Raw genomic sequence first — 15548 nt, forward strand, 5'->3', positions numbered from 1 at the left:
AGTTTCCCATAATGCACCTGGGCGACCTACTGTCGCCATGTTTCTGTACTTTGAGTAAACAGGTTTTCATAAAAACAAGTCGTCTTGGGGAATAACTGTAACATTAAGTTTAATTTAGATGCATCCTGTATTTGTATCCGGTTTCTATCAGTGAAGAATTCTTCTTGTGTTATGGCGGCACATGCCGGAGGTACGACCTTTACGAATGGTGCAGTAGCTTTCACGCTGGCTCGTTAGGGTAGCTTGCTAGCCAGCTAGCTAGGTGTATTAGCTGAAAATGTTGAGTGATTGATGCTGCTACTGCGCTAGGCCTACTACACAAAGATTATTTGCCAGATTGAATGCGTTTGTTTATTTCGTTAAACAATATCAACAAGTGGTGCGTGCATGGCGTTCTCACCATTGGTGTCTTTACTCGATGTTCAAAGTAGCGAACATTGAAAGTTCTAAGCAATTTAGCTGCGCGAGTCTGACTAGCGAGCCACACTATTATGGACACAGGCTACTTGTCTAGCTAGCTAATGTTAGCTGAGGGATTCGGTGATTTGCTCGATAGACAACGGTGGTTTATATCCCAGTTGTGCGCAGTGTGATACTAATAATGAAATTTCGCCAAGTAATGTCATTGTCTTTGTATGTCTAGCCAGAAGGCAAAACATTTTATTTCCCTGTTGCTAGCTAGTTAGCCAACTGCACATTAGCCTTTGTTGCATAACGTATGCATCCAAGTTGGCCTATCGTGAGAAGTAGCTAGCCTGTTAAACTTATATTCCATTAATTCAAAAGCGGATATTGAGCTGAGAGATTGAACATGGTTACTATTTTAGCAGTTAATTGAGAATGTTTGCGATATACATCAGTCTGCCATCGACCTGGTCCAATTGTTTTACCATTTTCTGGCTAATCAGCGAAGTAGTGAGAAAAACATACGGTTGAGTTTGCTAGTAAACAGTCGTACATACAGCGTTGTATGGATCCTAACGTTACCGTTTGTCACCCAGCAAACGCCAAAAGAGGACATAACAGCATAAGCAAAAGAGGACGTGATGAATTTTTCAGTTCTTCGCATGTTCCAGTCATGCTGTATCTATCTGTAGTGGCTATTAAGTGGGCTGTATTTCATTGCCTAAGTTTGATTTAGGTCTGCTTTGTTTATCCGTATCATGTGGGGTACTTGAAAACCCGTTGTTAAAGTTATTTGACAGGATTGTACTCTCTTTTAGACGATGACTTTGGCGAATATGATAAGCCAGGTGCAGAGAGATCACGGAGGAGAAGAGGAGAAGATGATGATCTTGACAGGTAGGCCTGCAGCACTCTGGTGCTTACCTGCTTTGACTATAAACAAACACCCAACTTAAGCAAGGAATACCTACAGTAATAATGAATGACATACGTTCTTTGGAAAATAATTCTATACAAGCACGAACACAGTTTTCAACCACCAAAAAAAGTAATCTTTAACCGTGCAGTAGCATACTCAGTGTAAACACTGTTGTTGAAACAAACTGATAACTGGAATGAAATGAAGGGGTAAGGGGGTATCTCAATCAGCCCTCATTGGTATGTAGCCTATTTGTTCCAATATTCTCACGTTAATTTACATGAACTCCCTGTGGGCTAATAATTTCCAATGCACCGACTGGGCCGTCAAAAATGGCAAGCGATGCAACGGTCAAATGCGACGAAGCAATTCTGTGTCTTGGTCAACAACAGCAAAACGTGAAATGTTTCTAGGTTGCCAGCATGTATGCCGTGCTGATATGTTTAACAAGATGGGTTTGATTATGAAGATGTTTAAACATGACGTTTCGGTAGATTACCACAGACCATGGAAAACAACAAATATTGATCTCCTGTCAAAGCCTACTGTAGTTGAATTATTGGCAGTAGGAGTCAAATTCTTAATCTGCATGTGACATCCGGAAGCACATGCCACTGGCACGAAGTACATGCCACTGGTACGAGGATGGATATGCCAGCAAGCCGCCAATCAGCAGCAGTGACAGTTGACACAAATGCTGGATTAAAGTTCATAGTCAAAATGTTATTTAGCTACAAGCTAAGAAATGATGTAGCAGACCTACAATGTGTTTAATCTTATTGTTTCAGTATGTATAAAGTTATAGTTTGATAGACGAAGGAAAGGCAAGTTTATTTATATAGTACAGTTCATACACAAAGGCAATTCAATATGCTTTACATAAACAAAAGGAACATCCAAATGAAAAATAAAGGCAAAGCACTTAAGAGTGCAAATCAATGAAGTGTATATATATATACAATATATAATAACAATAATAATAATACAAATATATATATATATATATATATATATATATTATTAATAAAAGAAAGTACACAGTACATAATTAAAAGGCTAAGTAATATAATTAAGTTTAGTGTAAAGAGCAGTATGAATAGAGTGCAGGTTTTAGAGCTCAAGCATAAGCACCTGAAAAGACAATTAATTTTAACCTGGTTTTTATTTTATTTTTTTGGGGGGCACCTCTAAGATCTTCTGGCAGTTTGTTCCAGTTGCATGCAGCATAATAGCTAAATGCTTCTTCACCAAATTTGGTTTGGACTCTTGGCTTTACAAGCTGATCTGAGTCCATGGATCTTGGGGCCCTACTTGGTTTATATTTTTCAAACATATCAGAGATATATTTTAGGCCCAAACCATTCAGTGATTTATAGACTTCATCTACTTTAGCAGCAGCATTTTGAATGAGCTTCAGCTGTTTAATGGTCTTTTTGGGAAAACCAGTTAAGAGAACATTACAGTAATCCACCTTGTGGGGAATAAAAGCATGGATGAACTTCTCTTGGTCTTTTTGGGACACCAAACTGTTGATTCTGGCTATATTTTAAGATGATAGAAGGTTGTTTTGGTGGTTGCTTTGATATGGTTGGTCAAAGTAAGGTCTAAGTGTACTAGAATGCGAAGATTTTGGACCTGGTCTTTGGTTTTTAGAAACTGAGCAGGGTTTTTCCTGGGTCAAAATGGGTCTTCGGTGCTCCAAAAAAAACAGTCTGTGTTACCATGTCACCTGGTAGCTTACATTTTACCATTTCATAAATAATGAGGATATGCTTCAGGAAATCATTTTGCTTCCACTTTAGATTCAAATAGATTGACAATAGTCCAAGCCCCATGGTGCTATCATGTATGGTTCAAAGATTATTAAGGTTTACCTCTTTACATATATATGCAAACTACTGAAATGTATATCAATAGAATCTAGAACTAACCAGTGGTCAGAAATGGAACACACAAATTATGAAAATCAAGTTTATCTATTATTACTATTCATTTTTATTATACAAACCTACATACCATTATTTTTGTTTTTATTATTAAAACTGTCCATAAATATGTTTAATAGTGTGTTTAACTTCTATTGTCCCACCAATGGAGGCTGCGTTGGAAATCAAACTTTTGTCAGCATTTTGAGTGGACATTTCATTTGCATTTGTACAGGTGTATTTGTGCACGTCGGGCTGGCCCTCGCAGCGGAACGACAGTTTACAACCGCACCGGTTTATCAATGATAATATTAATTCGAGATGCAACACAAATATATCCGCTCTCCTCCGAACGAGCTGAGCTTTCATTGATAAACCAATGCGATTGTCTGCCTCTCCCGAGGACCCGCGGTCTACTGGTACTCGTTCAAACGGGTAAACAAATCAAATAATAGCCTACACCTGTGTAGGTCCTCAACATAGCAGATATTGTAATACATTGAAAGCCATGAATACTGAAAATGGAATGTTATGCTCAAAATCACCGCCGACTGATGTAGTCAGGATGCATACGCAAGTTGAGTGATTGGCAGCTGGCCGCTCTGTCCATTCGCGCACCTCACAGTTGCGTATTGTTCAGACAAGAAGACACGCTTATCAACTCGATTACTATTGATCAAAACAGAACGAGGTTTCGGCTGTAGCCTATACTTGAAACATACTATTGAGACCATATTCGAACATGCATTGCACGCGTGATGAAGGCGCATCCCACCACCTGAGCGAAATAATTCATATCTATAAATAACAGCTCACCTTTATTTTTTTAACCAGATTTGTAAACAGGTCGCAATCAATATTTTGCAGTACAATAGGCTACCTTGGTTAAAAATTGAATTACGGTAGATGCATGCTAGCATTGCGCTAAATAATTAGACAGCTAACATTAATTAGTGGTGTTAACATAAGTCAGTTATTGTATATGGCATTAATATTATTCTAAAACACCTTCACTAGTTGTTTTAACCAGATGTGTAAGCAGGTTGTAAACAACATTTTTGAAGTGCCTTGGTTTAAAACAGCTAAAAGCTAGCTACATTAAGTTGCTTGCTCAAATCTCAAATTCAAACCTACGTATTCTCTAAACTGGCAAGCTTGGAGCAGCCTCTTTTCTCTATGCAGGAAAAACCCTGCTGAGAGTTGAGGAGTTTGATAAGGCAGATTCTCTTCTCTTTGTTGCTAAACACAATAATCTCTGTTTTGTCCTTATTTATTTGCTCTAAACATTGTCACAGTGAAGGGGGATTTATGGTCGCTGTTGCAGTCCTTGTGCATGGTGGTGTGTGCCAAAAATGATGTTATTTCCGCTGGTGCGCACTACACTTTGCTGTCATTTTGGCTGGTCACACACCTCCCAATTTTTGTAACTTGGCACATGCTCTCTACAGGCATCTATCACTGCAGGAGCATAGGGATTCCCCGATGGCACAGAACCTGTGCAGGGATAATAATGCAACCATTGGAAATGACAAGACGTTAATGTGGTTTACTAACAATGTCACTCTTTGCTGCTTGCCCTCCAGTGGTTTAGATGCTATTTTTTCTTGTCAGCGATGCTTAACTTTTAGGAGAAGACTGCAGCTTGTCAAGTGCGCCTCAAGTGTGGGCATAAAAGGTTATGGCGCTGTGTTGACTTCACTGTTGTCGTCCGCAATTATCAATCCGTAGTCATCTGGTGAGAGAGCCCGATATATCTGTGTATCATCTGCATAGCTATGGTAATCAGTGTTGTTGTTCTGTTGAATCGGCCCTAAAGGCAGCATATAGAGACTGAACAGATGAGGGCCGAGAACTGATCCCTGGGGGACTCCCCATGTCATAACCACTCTATCAGATTCATAACCGCCAATGGTGGCAAAGTAACTCCGGCCTTCTAAATAAGACCTGAACGAATGAATGACTGCTCCAGAAAGTTCTACCCAATTTTTCCGATCTGTCCAGCAGTATTCTATGATCTACAGTGACAAATGTAGCACTGAGATCTAGTAAAACCCAACCTGAGATTGTACCTGAATCAATATTCAGCAGTATATCTTTTAACACTTGTTAAGAGTGAGCCCTTTCAGTACTGTGGTGAGGTCAAAGCCTGATTGAAATTGATCCAAATGACTGCTTGAGTAAAAATAATTGCTGAGATGATTGACAAGAACTTTCTCAATGATCTTAGCTATAAAAGCAAGACATGTCTATTGTTGAACACAGATCCAGAGTTCTGTTTTTGTTCTGTTCTGTTTTTTTTAAGAGTGACTTAATTGCAGCTGTTTTAGTGACTTTGGGATTGTGCCTGATGGCCGTGAGCTAAAGTAAGCTGCAAATCCGTTTTTACAGAGTTGAAAATAGTTGTTAAAATGCCAGACAGCATGGCGAGGATTTAAAATGCTGAAGCGTTTCCTCTAGAGTTATTTTGGTCAGTTGTGTTGAATTGTGTCTAGGCCCTCATAGAGATTGGCATAGTTTCATTGTTTGACTGTGTGGTGTTGATGGTCCGTCTGATAGTAGATGACTGTCTGCTGCCAGGCAATCAAATTCATTTGGCTACATTTCTCTGTGGAAAGGAGTTCTTCAGCTATCTGTTTTGGGGGATTTGAAAGCTTGTCAACCATGACAAAAAGAGTGTGGGTGTTGTTTGTTCCTGTTAATCATCTTGGAGAAATGTAGCTGTCTATCCCTGCATAACTCATAGTTAAAGCTACAGAGGCTTTGTTGATAGTCATAGTGTCATTGTGGATTTAAAGTTTAATTTTTCTCAGTTTGCGTTCAGCTTTTCTGCATTCTCTTTTTAGGGCTTTTACCATCATAGTGTTTCTCCATGGTTTTTTTGCTCAAAGTTTTCTTGACTTACTGGTGCAACAACATCCATGGCGTTTGAAATTTTTAAGTTAAATGTATCCCAACTGTCTCTGCACTCAAGGTTGGTTACATAGCTGTGGCCTCCATAAACTGAGTACTCTTGTTTATGTAGTTTTTCTTAACAGAAACCTTGCTTATTTGAATCTTATTTTCTACCTCGGGAATGATTTTAAGTCACAGAAGACACAGAAATGATCCAAAAAGGCAAAGTCCTTCATCATAACAGAAGCAATATCAAGACCTTTAGAAATAACAAGATCCAAAGTTGGGCCTCGAGTGTGCATTGGCTCTTCACATGCTGCGAGAGACCAAAAGCACTTAATTCTGGGAGCAGCCTGCAATATGAAACTGAGGTATTCAAAAGAAACACAATTTTTAAAAGTGTAATCTATTTGCACTGAACTGCATCTTTAGATAAAGCGGCTACTTTTCGTCTTTACTTGCCAGTTGGCCACGTATTTATAAAAACGAAATGTACTGGTGCTGTCTGGTTGAGAATAGTAGTGCGGCTGCCTTTTGTTAACCAGGTCTCTAGAAATAGAAAATCAAAATTGTAGGATGTTAAAATATCATGACCATTCTTTCCCTGTGAGCGCTACGTAGCATCCCGTTAAATACAGTCAGATGGGAATACACAACACCCATTTTGAAAGACTGAGTGTGAACGAATTTTTTTTTTATCTATCCCATGTTGTTTTTACCTGATACATTAATGGAATTCGTTTTTGAAAGGGGGAGAGAGAGACCCATTCACACTTTATCTGGCAGAGTTAATGTGTGCGCAACTAAAGTTCTACCAGGCGAAAAAAGTGCATTCCCATGTATAGGCCGCATAAAGATTTTAACAGATAAAAATCAATGGCTACAGATCTAATATTAACTAAAGCTAGCTTTGTAGAGATAAGAGGAGCCCTTGGGGCAGTCTGCAGTTGATGTGATACAGGTAACCGATTGGACTAGTTTACCCCATAATCTGAATGCACTCAATTATTTGTATTTCTAATCAACACCGGAATAAAGAACATTGGGCCTTATTCTCGAACGCAGTTAAAAAGGAATTTCTTCTGAACTTCACTTATGATGTTTTTGGCATTCATGAAAGTTTTCTCATCTGGGATTCGTTGTGATCTTCAGAAAAATTTCAGAACGCGAAATAGCTGTCGTAAATCGAGTTTTCTTAAATGCAATTCCTCAAAAAAACATCAGATGCCCCACGACACTTGCGTGCCCTTATAAGGAGCTGGTGGGGCGTGTATGTATGCAAATCCAGGTGCACGAGAACGCGCGTTCAATTTAAGAATCCTCATTCGGGGGAGCACAGCTGAGAACACTTTGGCTGCGTAAGAACACATTTTCAGGCGTTCATGAATCAGGCGGAGATCGTTTTCTTACGTTGGTCTTCTGAAGTCCGTAAGAAAACATTTCATAAAAACTTCAGAAAATGTTCGAGAATGAGGCCCATTGAAGGCATACTAGGTTGTCCTCAGAACAACTGTCAGTACCATCTCTACTGTAGCAGTGCCCCTGAACACATCACAAACGAATATCTTACTTTTGTTTAAATCCACAATTTGTTCTTTTTCTTACAAAAAAAACATGTTTTTTCACAGTCTACAAATTGTTTGTCCAATGCAAGGAAACATGATATTTAGCAACATAAATGAATGCATGAATATCATATAATGACATTTAGGTGGTTATATGTTCTAGAATAATTATAATGGTTGGATTATTAAATTTGTGGGCAAAAGGAATACTATTGGTCCATCGATAAAGACCTTGGATGATATTGTGTGCGTTCTGAATGGCTTACATACTGCTCTCATACTTTGGGTATGTGCCACAGTATCTGCACACAGCATAACACCTGCCCTTATATAGTGTTTAGGGGGTGTTACCTATGCTAATAACATAGACAATCGGCCAATTTATGATCAAGTAGGATTCATCATTCAGCACACCAGGGTAAGAGCAGATTTGGATGCATCTGGAGTCGACTATTTCTTCTCTTAACAGAAAATGTATAAAATAAAAAGAGCAATTTAATAGAATGTTGCTGCATGAGGCCCAATATTTTATACACCGCCGTTGCTGTCAGTAGAGCTCAGTGAACTTTCTGTGCTTTTTGCTGCCAGGGGAGCTGAAGGACAAGGCTGCTGCTGACGGTGTTGAAGTGGCCTTAGAGATCTTTCCAGTAGGGGAGGGTGGACAAGGGCGGGGGGGGGGGGGGCTTTTTGTGAGATCTTTTTGGGAAGGACTTGTGGGCTGGCTGACAGAGAGTGAGAATTAAGTCCCAGCACACACCAGTTCCTCGGTTTCCTCTGAGAAATCCATATGTGGGGTGAGGGGAAGAGAGAGGGTTGAGGATGAGAGGGGTGACTTCGGTGACACTGCTGGTGACTGTAGTGTCCTTGGTAGATAATGCAGGTCATCATAACTCGTCCAGTGTCAGAAACTCTGCCTGGGTCTTGTTCTTTAGTAGTGGGAATAGTAGCTCTCTGCTGCCTGAATTCTGTGTCTACCAGTGGCGAGGTGTTTGACGGTTCTCAATCATGTTCAGGGGCAGGCGGAGGAGGCTGTGGCTGCACCTTTAGTGTTGAGACAGTGCAAGGGGAAGATGGGTGGCAAAGAGCGAGGAAAATGTTGTCCTTTACTGCTTTCATTCCAGCCCTCAAGTGTTGCTGTCTATCAGCTGTGACATGCTAGTTGGTCAAACGAAAACATACAGACTGGAAGACAGGTCCTTCGTTCAGGCAGCCTCTCACTGCAGTTTTGGACCATGCTAAAGCGCTATAAAGTATTTATAGCTGGCGATATGCAACCATACCCAGTCATAGGAAATACAGAATGAAAGCGTATGGTCAAAGTGCTTGAGACCCGCTACAAGTGGAGTTGATGGGCCATGGCTGTTTACTACCACGGCAACAACCAGTCTGACAGAAATATATGATAGAAACCACGTTTGACTCTAAATTGACTCAGTTTATGAATACGATGACCTTACTCATGCCCATCCCTAGCTACTTGCTATTTTTCTATCCTATCTAATAGAAACCATATACCCGTTTTCGAAGAGTTTATTTAATGTTGTGACTGAATTGATGGATGAGGTGAAATTTTGCTAGCATTAGATTGCGAGCAATGTACAATTTTCTGTGTACACAGGTTGATTATGGCATTCGTTTTAGCTATTAGGGATCTGCATCGGGATGCAACAAGTAAGAACAGTAGGCTACTACTCCGAAATAAATGTGAAATAATTGATCTGTTATCTGTTAAATTGATCAATACGATATTGGAGCCAAATCCAACTCCAGAGAGTGTATTTTCGGAGAAGTGGGCTTTTGTTTTCAGTGATTGTTTTCAGGCTTACCTTTGGCTACCATACATAGCCATCCATACATCTAGCTAACATTGGCAGACTGAATAATCCATATGATTGGCTTTATATTTTGCAAACTATCAAAACACTGCAAACGTATACATTAGCTGATCAATTTACAATGTAGGACTCGTTGTCGCTTGCCATAGTTAAAGTGTGATGTTGACTTGTTCGTGTAGATTCAGTGTCCTCAACCTGGCAACCCGTGTGAGCATTGAGCCTGGGGAGTCAATATTTTTTATTTGGACTGCAGTTCCTATTTTAAACGTTTGCTGTCAGTGTTACATATTCTAAATAAAGCATTTCAGGTAAAAATGATCACCCTACAACAAAGACACAGATCAGACTGTGCAGTGCTCACTCTGGTGGACAAACTATGCAACGACAACACTGGTAATTCAGTTGAAAGATCAATCTTCGACTTTCCTTTTTTACATTTTTTTCTATTTATCGGTTGTTATAAACGCAGATACCGTTAGATTTCCAGTTAGCTTAATTAGCTAATGGCTGATTAATATTGGCTAGTTGATTTATTGGTCGGGCCCTAGATATTACGGTACTATGAATTTTTCAGGGACGGACATATTTACAAAAATTCAATAGATCGCCTGGAAATATTGTGCAATGCTATTTTTTGTCATGTGTTTAAAATTACATAATTTGCCTTTCATGACAAGAAAAACTACTTATTGCAACTTTGGGTGACGGTTCATCCATTTGTACAGTCGGTAATTTGCCACATTTCCTATTTTCTTTCTGGTAATTCACGTTTCTTAAAATGTTATACCCTAATACTGATGTCAAACAGTATTCAGTCTTGGTCTATATTCATTACCTCTTCAAACTAAGGATTTATGTAAAAAAGATTTCAGCTTTTGGATCTTTTGTGAGTACCACATCTTATCCTGAGTGAAGATTGTATTTTTAGGTAATCAGTTATGTTAGTGTAAATGAGTTAAAAGTGAAATGGTCAGTCACTTCTCCCGGTACTTGTCTCTGCTCTAGGAAGTATTGGTGTGTTACCTCTCAGCATTTATTTATATCTCAAAAGTGGCATTTCTCGCTTCTCCTTGAGAGAGATGAGACTTCTGAGACCCCTCCATATTGCATAATATTTGCTACATACAAATACACTTTGATTTCATTTCACTTGCTGTGTGCATGGCACTTTTAGAATCGTCAAGATAACTCTCTTTCCTCCTATTTCAAGCTGTTGCTTGGTTTTTCTGACTGTTTTGGGTTCTGTTATCAAGAGTGTGTGTCGGATTTAATGGTCTGTCCTGAATCCTGAAATCTGTTTGCCTGTCTGCCGCTGGTAAGGTCTTGCAGCTGTACAACAGCTTTAATCATAGCTTCCACGTCGACACCGAGATTGGATGTTCAGCACCATGCCTGCAATCTTTGCATTTTTTTTTTTGACAAAATGATCACCAGCATCATAAAAAACAACATTTGATGTTGCACACGATGCTGTAAATGAGTGCTTCACAAGCTTTTCATGGTAGGCCTCCCTTTGACAGTGGAAAAAAATAGGCCACCACCACAGTGCAAAGATTGAGACACTGACATATTACTTGCAATTTAACTTAAAATGGAAAGAAAAAAACAAACCGTCAGAAGTCAGTTTAAGAAGCAGCGTTTCTTTTAACAGCAGTTGTAATATCTATAAGCAATAATATTGAATTTAACAGACCAGGCTAAGCTTTAGAATCTGATGGTCATAGATGCTCTAACAAAAATAAATGTCTCTATGACTAACCTGTTGTCAGCTTCACTGTTAGAAGGCTTAAAACTCTTGAAGTCTGCTGTTCTTTCATTTTTGCAAACTTGCCAAACCTGTAGCAGTACCAGCTGTGTTGGTGTTTGCAAGGCAAACCTATAGCCTGTTAGCTAGTCAACTTGCTGGTTTTAGAGGGAAAAAATCCACTTATAATAAGTGTCATCTGTCTTGGGGTTAGACATGTATGATTTACCGCTATTTACATCGATGCTGCGTGTTTTTGTTCAGAAAGGACCTGGATGAATATGTATTTAAATGCTGTTGGTCACCATGGGGGCTGATTAATGCAGGCAGGTGGAATTTGTGGGAATGCTTCCCCCTTGAGCAATACCCCCAAGTGGCTTCTTAGCCTTTGACATCCCTAGTAATTATGGTTTTAAGTGGGTGGGTCTCTGTCTCTGTGACCGCATATTAGCCTGTTACCGATTCTTAAATCTCTCTGTTGTTGGGGATAAAAAAATTAAAAAAAGATGTCAATTTTTTGTTTCCCCAGGATATGTTAGGAAAGTTGAATAGGTCAGTGTTAACACACAGGAATGTTGGTCTGCGCTGTGTGAACTAAGCCCTGGCCTCACCTGTCACCTGTGTCATGTCTCTGTTTAGCGACCTTGAAGAGGACCTGCTGGAAGAAGACTGGACAAACAAGAAGGTTAGTGGGACCCTTAAGCCCTGTTCATCTTCAACAGTAAATACCTCCATGCAGGGCTCCAGACATGCAGCCAATGCCTCCTAATCAGAAAAACAGAAACAGAAAAACCCTGTCACGTCTTAGTTTCTGTATTCGGTAAGAATTAACAATTGAGAAACCCATCAATATAAATTGTCACAGTTAACTTTCACTATTTCCTTGGCTGATATCTAAAAAACTGGCTAGTGGCTAGGCCTGCTGCAAATAAATCAACTTGACTCTGTATGGCTGATGCTATCTTCATAATCACCACACCTTAACAACTGGGTTCAACTACAAAATAGACATATCAGGCAGCTAATGTGTGTATGTGATATGGGTGGTGTTCAGAGTCTACAGTAACCTAGTTGCCAAAGAGCTTAAGTGAAACCTAAAAAAAGTTTTGTCATGTCAACTTGATTAGCTCTGTGTAGCCTATCTATGTGGTGTTTCGTGTGACGTAGATTTTTTCAGGGAATTGGTAGACTTAGATGTGTGTCGGGAGTGAAAAAAGATGACATGGGTGACCTGCTGCAGAGCTTAGCCTATGTAGTTACCACGAAAGTATTTCCTAAATGAGGATGCTAGCTGAATACAAATGCCAGTATCAATAGAAGTTTTACTACACTGCACCCTACTTGTCCTTCAAGCTAGTTTTTGAGTTGTTTGAGGGTTCTTTTTTTTAAAGTAGCTCTGGATAAATTAGACAAGTGCTTATGTAGGACCCTGTCATGTCATGACCTCAGCTTGTTGAAGGGAATGTATGAGGGACGGTCGCCACTGGTGACTGACGGAGAAAGAAATGGTCGCAAAATCAAAAAAACTACATTTTAGTTGCTATCTGGAGCCCTGCCATGGCATGAAATTATGTCTTTGGAGGTAGTGAAGGTTTTTAGTTGTGCTGTTCCTCCAAACGCCCCACACTCACCTCACTCCTGTGGCTGTGTTATTCTCCCAGAACCCCTCAGAGCTCTCAGATGAGGAGCTTAATGACGACCTCTTGCAGAGTGACGAGGAGGAAGGGAATCCCAGGTAAGGCCTTTACTAGTTCCACTCACCTTGAAATTGGTGTTTAAAGACTGCACAGTGGGAACGAGAGAATATAACTAGAGAAAACAGGAAATAATATAAAAATGCAAGAAGCATGGATAGACATGAATTTTAAATGACACAAAACAAAGCCTTTTCATTGTTTTCATTTTCTCTCTCCCAAAAGCGGCCAGGGTGCCACGGTTAGCCTGAATGCCACGTTGGGCCTCGGTTCAACCTTTGGGGAAGAGGGGGACTTTGAAATGAATGCTGGACAGGGAGGTGGCTACGGGCAGGGGCAGCAGGAGTATGCTGGAAACTACGAAGCGAATGAGGGAGGCGTGGAATATTCCGACGATCGGGCGGGTGGGGACGGGGCCTACCTGGACGCGGTGCTGGACCTGCAGATCGACGAGCCGCTGGATGACGAGTTTCAAGTGAGCGCTTAGTTTTTTTCCCCTCTCTGTCTTCTGGATGTTTATAGTCATGATTAGTCCCAACCTATTTTCCAACTTCTCCTGTTTTTTGCACGATTTTCTTTTCTTTTCGTTGTTTTTTTTATTATTACTATACGTTTTTTTTTGTTATTTTTTGTCTGCTCTTTATTTCGCTCATTTCTTTCCTTCCTTTTGTTCTTTGTTGTCTGTCGCTTTGGCTTTTCTGCCTGTCTATTAGCCTATTTACTCCCCCTCTCATTCTCTATTCATTTGTCCATGAGCATTATTTCCTGTCCGGGGCTAAGAAGGGGCAGGTGTCAGATCTGTGGCCTTTTCATGATAAGATTGGGGGGGTTGGGGGGGTTGATGGCTGAATGTGCTCCATTATCGCTCCGGGCCAGCGACCCGCTCCCACTGCAAACCGACACGGGTGCTGATGGCTGGTAGGGTAGCAGGTAGCACAGCTCCGCCTGTAGCAGCCGTTGTCTCCAGGATTGTGACCGCAGGCTCTCCCTGTCTGGAGCTGGGGGGAGGGCAGAGGCGGGTGGTGGTGGTGGTGGTGGTGGTGAGATGCTGCTGCTACTGCCGCTTTTGTCACACACTTTGACACTCCGCCAATCGATGCAGCCAAACGCAAAAGGGGCTTTTATCTCAAGCTTTAGACACCATCTGATAAACTCAACCCCTCTCTATAGGTGACAAGGTTATTGACCCTTTTAAAGACACCTCTTTTACAGTGTGGAAATGCAAAGGATGATTGATGAGTTTCTTGGCCAGCTTATTTATTTGTTAGGTGCAGAAAGCACAAAAGGGGAGAAGGTAAGAAAATAAATAAATAAGCCAAACAAAGAGCAAGAGGAAGATCTCAGGTGATATCTGGAATGGGGCTGTCAGGCTCCTCTCTGACGTGACGGCAGCGGACACACTCACAAAGAAAGATATATGGCCTCCTGAAAAACACAAATAAACAAATAAAGATAAGTGTATGACCTTCTGACTAGCCATGTATGGCATTCAGGGAAACGGCTGCCATACATGCATGCATGCATGCACCCGCTAGTGTGTGTGTGTGTGTGTGTGTGCGCTTGTGTGTGTATGCCTGTGTGTGAGTGATATCTCTGTTTACAAGGTCACCTAGCTGTTGGGGCTTAACATTTATGTGTTTGCTGGTATTGAGAGTTAATGTGTGGAACAGTTTAAGGGATTAAGCTGTTTGGCCCAGAGGGGGGGGCCCTACCCTGCCCATGTTGTTAGAGCCGCGTTGATGCATTGCAGGTAGTAGGGTGTATGGTGCTTTATGGTTTTCCACCCTTTTTTGTTTTGTTAAGGGTCTTCAGTAAATTGAACATCAGCATCTGGATTGGCAATTGATTCATTGATTTGCTCATCATCTTAGGACTTGCAGCAGATGACTATAAGGGGAAGATGTGTAATCACAAATATATATGTTTCTTTAGGATTTGGCAGATGTCAGAGGTGTGTGTGGGAGGGGTGGGGGGTGTGTGTATATAATAAGTGTAGGAGGAGGGGAGAGTGTAGCATTGATGTAGTCATCACCTCGACATTGTTTTTTTTCTCTTTAGTTCCTCCGAGTGTCGTTTCAGCTAAATATGCGTGTGGCTGTGTGAGATTTGAGCAGCGTTACGATATCTCCACCGTCACCAACTTGAATACGTCCTTGCACAGCTGTTTCTCTTTTGTGTGTTTGTCTCTGTGTGTGAGCGTGTGTTATTTGTGCAGAACCCAGTCAATTATATATTTGCTCCGCTACTGAGCCGTGTGTGTGTGTGTGTGTGTGTGTGTGTGTGTGTGTGTGTATATGTGTGTGCGTGTTTATCTGCCGTTTCTGTGTATCATGTCAAACATTTACATCTCATAGAATTTCAAATGGAGGCAGGAATAGTAATGAGCCTCCTCTCCCACTGTTATGGTAATGGGGGTCCTCTCTACCCTCCAGCACCCTCCCTCTCCCTCTCTCTCTCTCCCTCTCTCTCTCTCTCTCTCTCTCTGTCTCTCTCCCTCTCTCTCCCCCTCTCTCTCTCTTCCTCCCTACCACCACAACGCGCTGCCCTTTTTGTTTTCTGATTCCTTCCC

At 40.9% G+C, this 15548-nt stretch overlaps 1 protein-coding gene across 1 annotated transcript in view; it reads left to right on the forward strand.

The window, feature by feature from the left end:
• The window catches only part of rbm33a (RNA binding motif protein 33a), a 37154-nt gene continuing 21606 nt past the window's right edge, over positions 1–15548 (forward strand). Inside the window, 5 exon segments of the mRNA XM_031583756.2 lie at positions 1–190; positions 1224–1302; positions 11925–11970; positions 12947–13020; positions 13205–13454. Of these exon segments, the coding sequence (XP_031439616.2) occupies positions 172–190; positions 1224–1302; positions 11925–11970; positions 12947–13020; positions 13205–13454 (468 nt within the window). The 5' untranslated portion in view covers positions 1–171.

The sequence above is a fragment of the Clupea harengus genome, chromosome 17, assembly GCF_900700415.2.
Source record: "Clupea harengus chromosome 17, Ch_v2.0.2, whole genome shotgun sequence".
Taxonomy (NCBI): Eukaryota; Metazoa; Chordata; class Actinopteri; order Clupeiformes; family Clupeidae; genus Clupea; species Clupea harengus.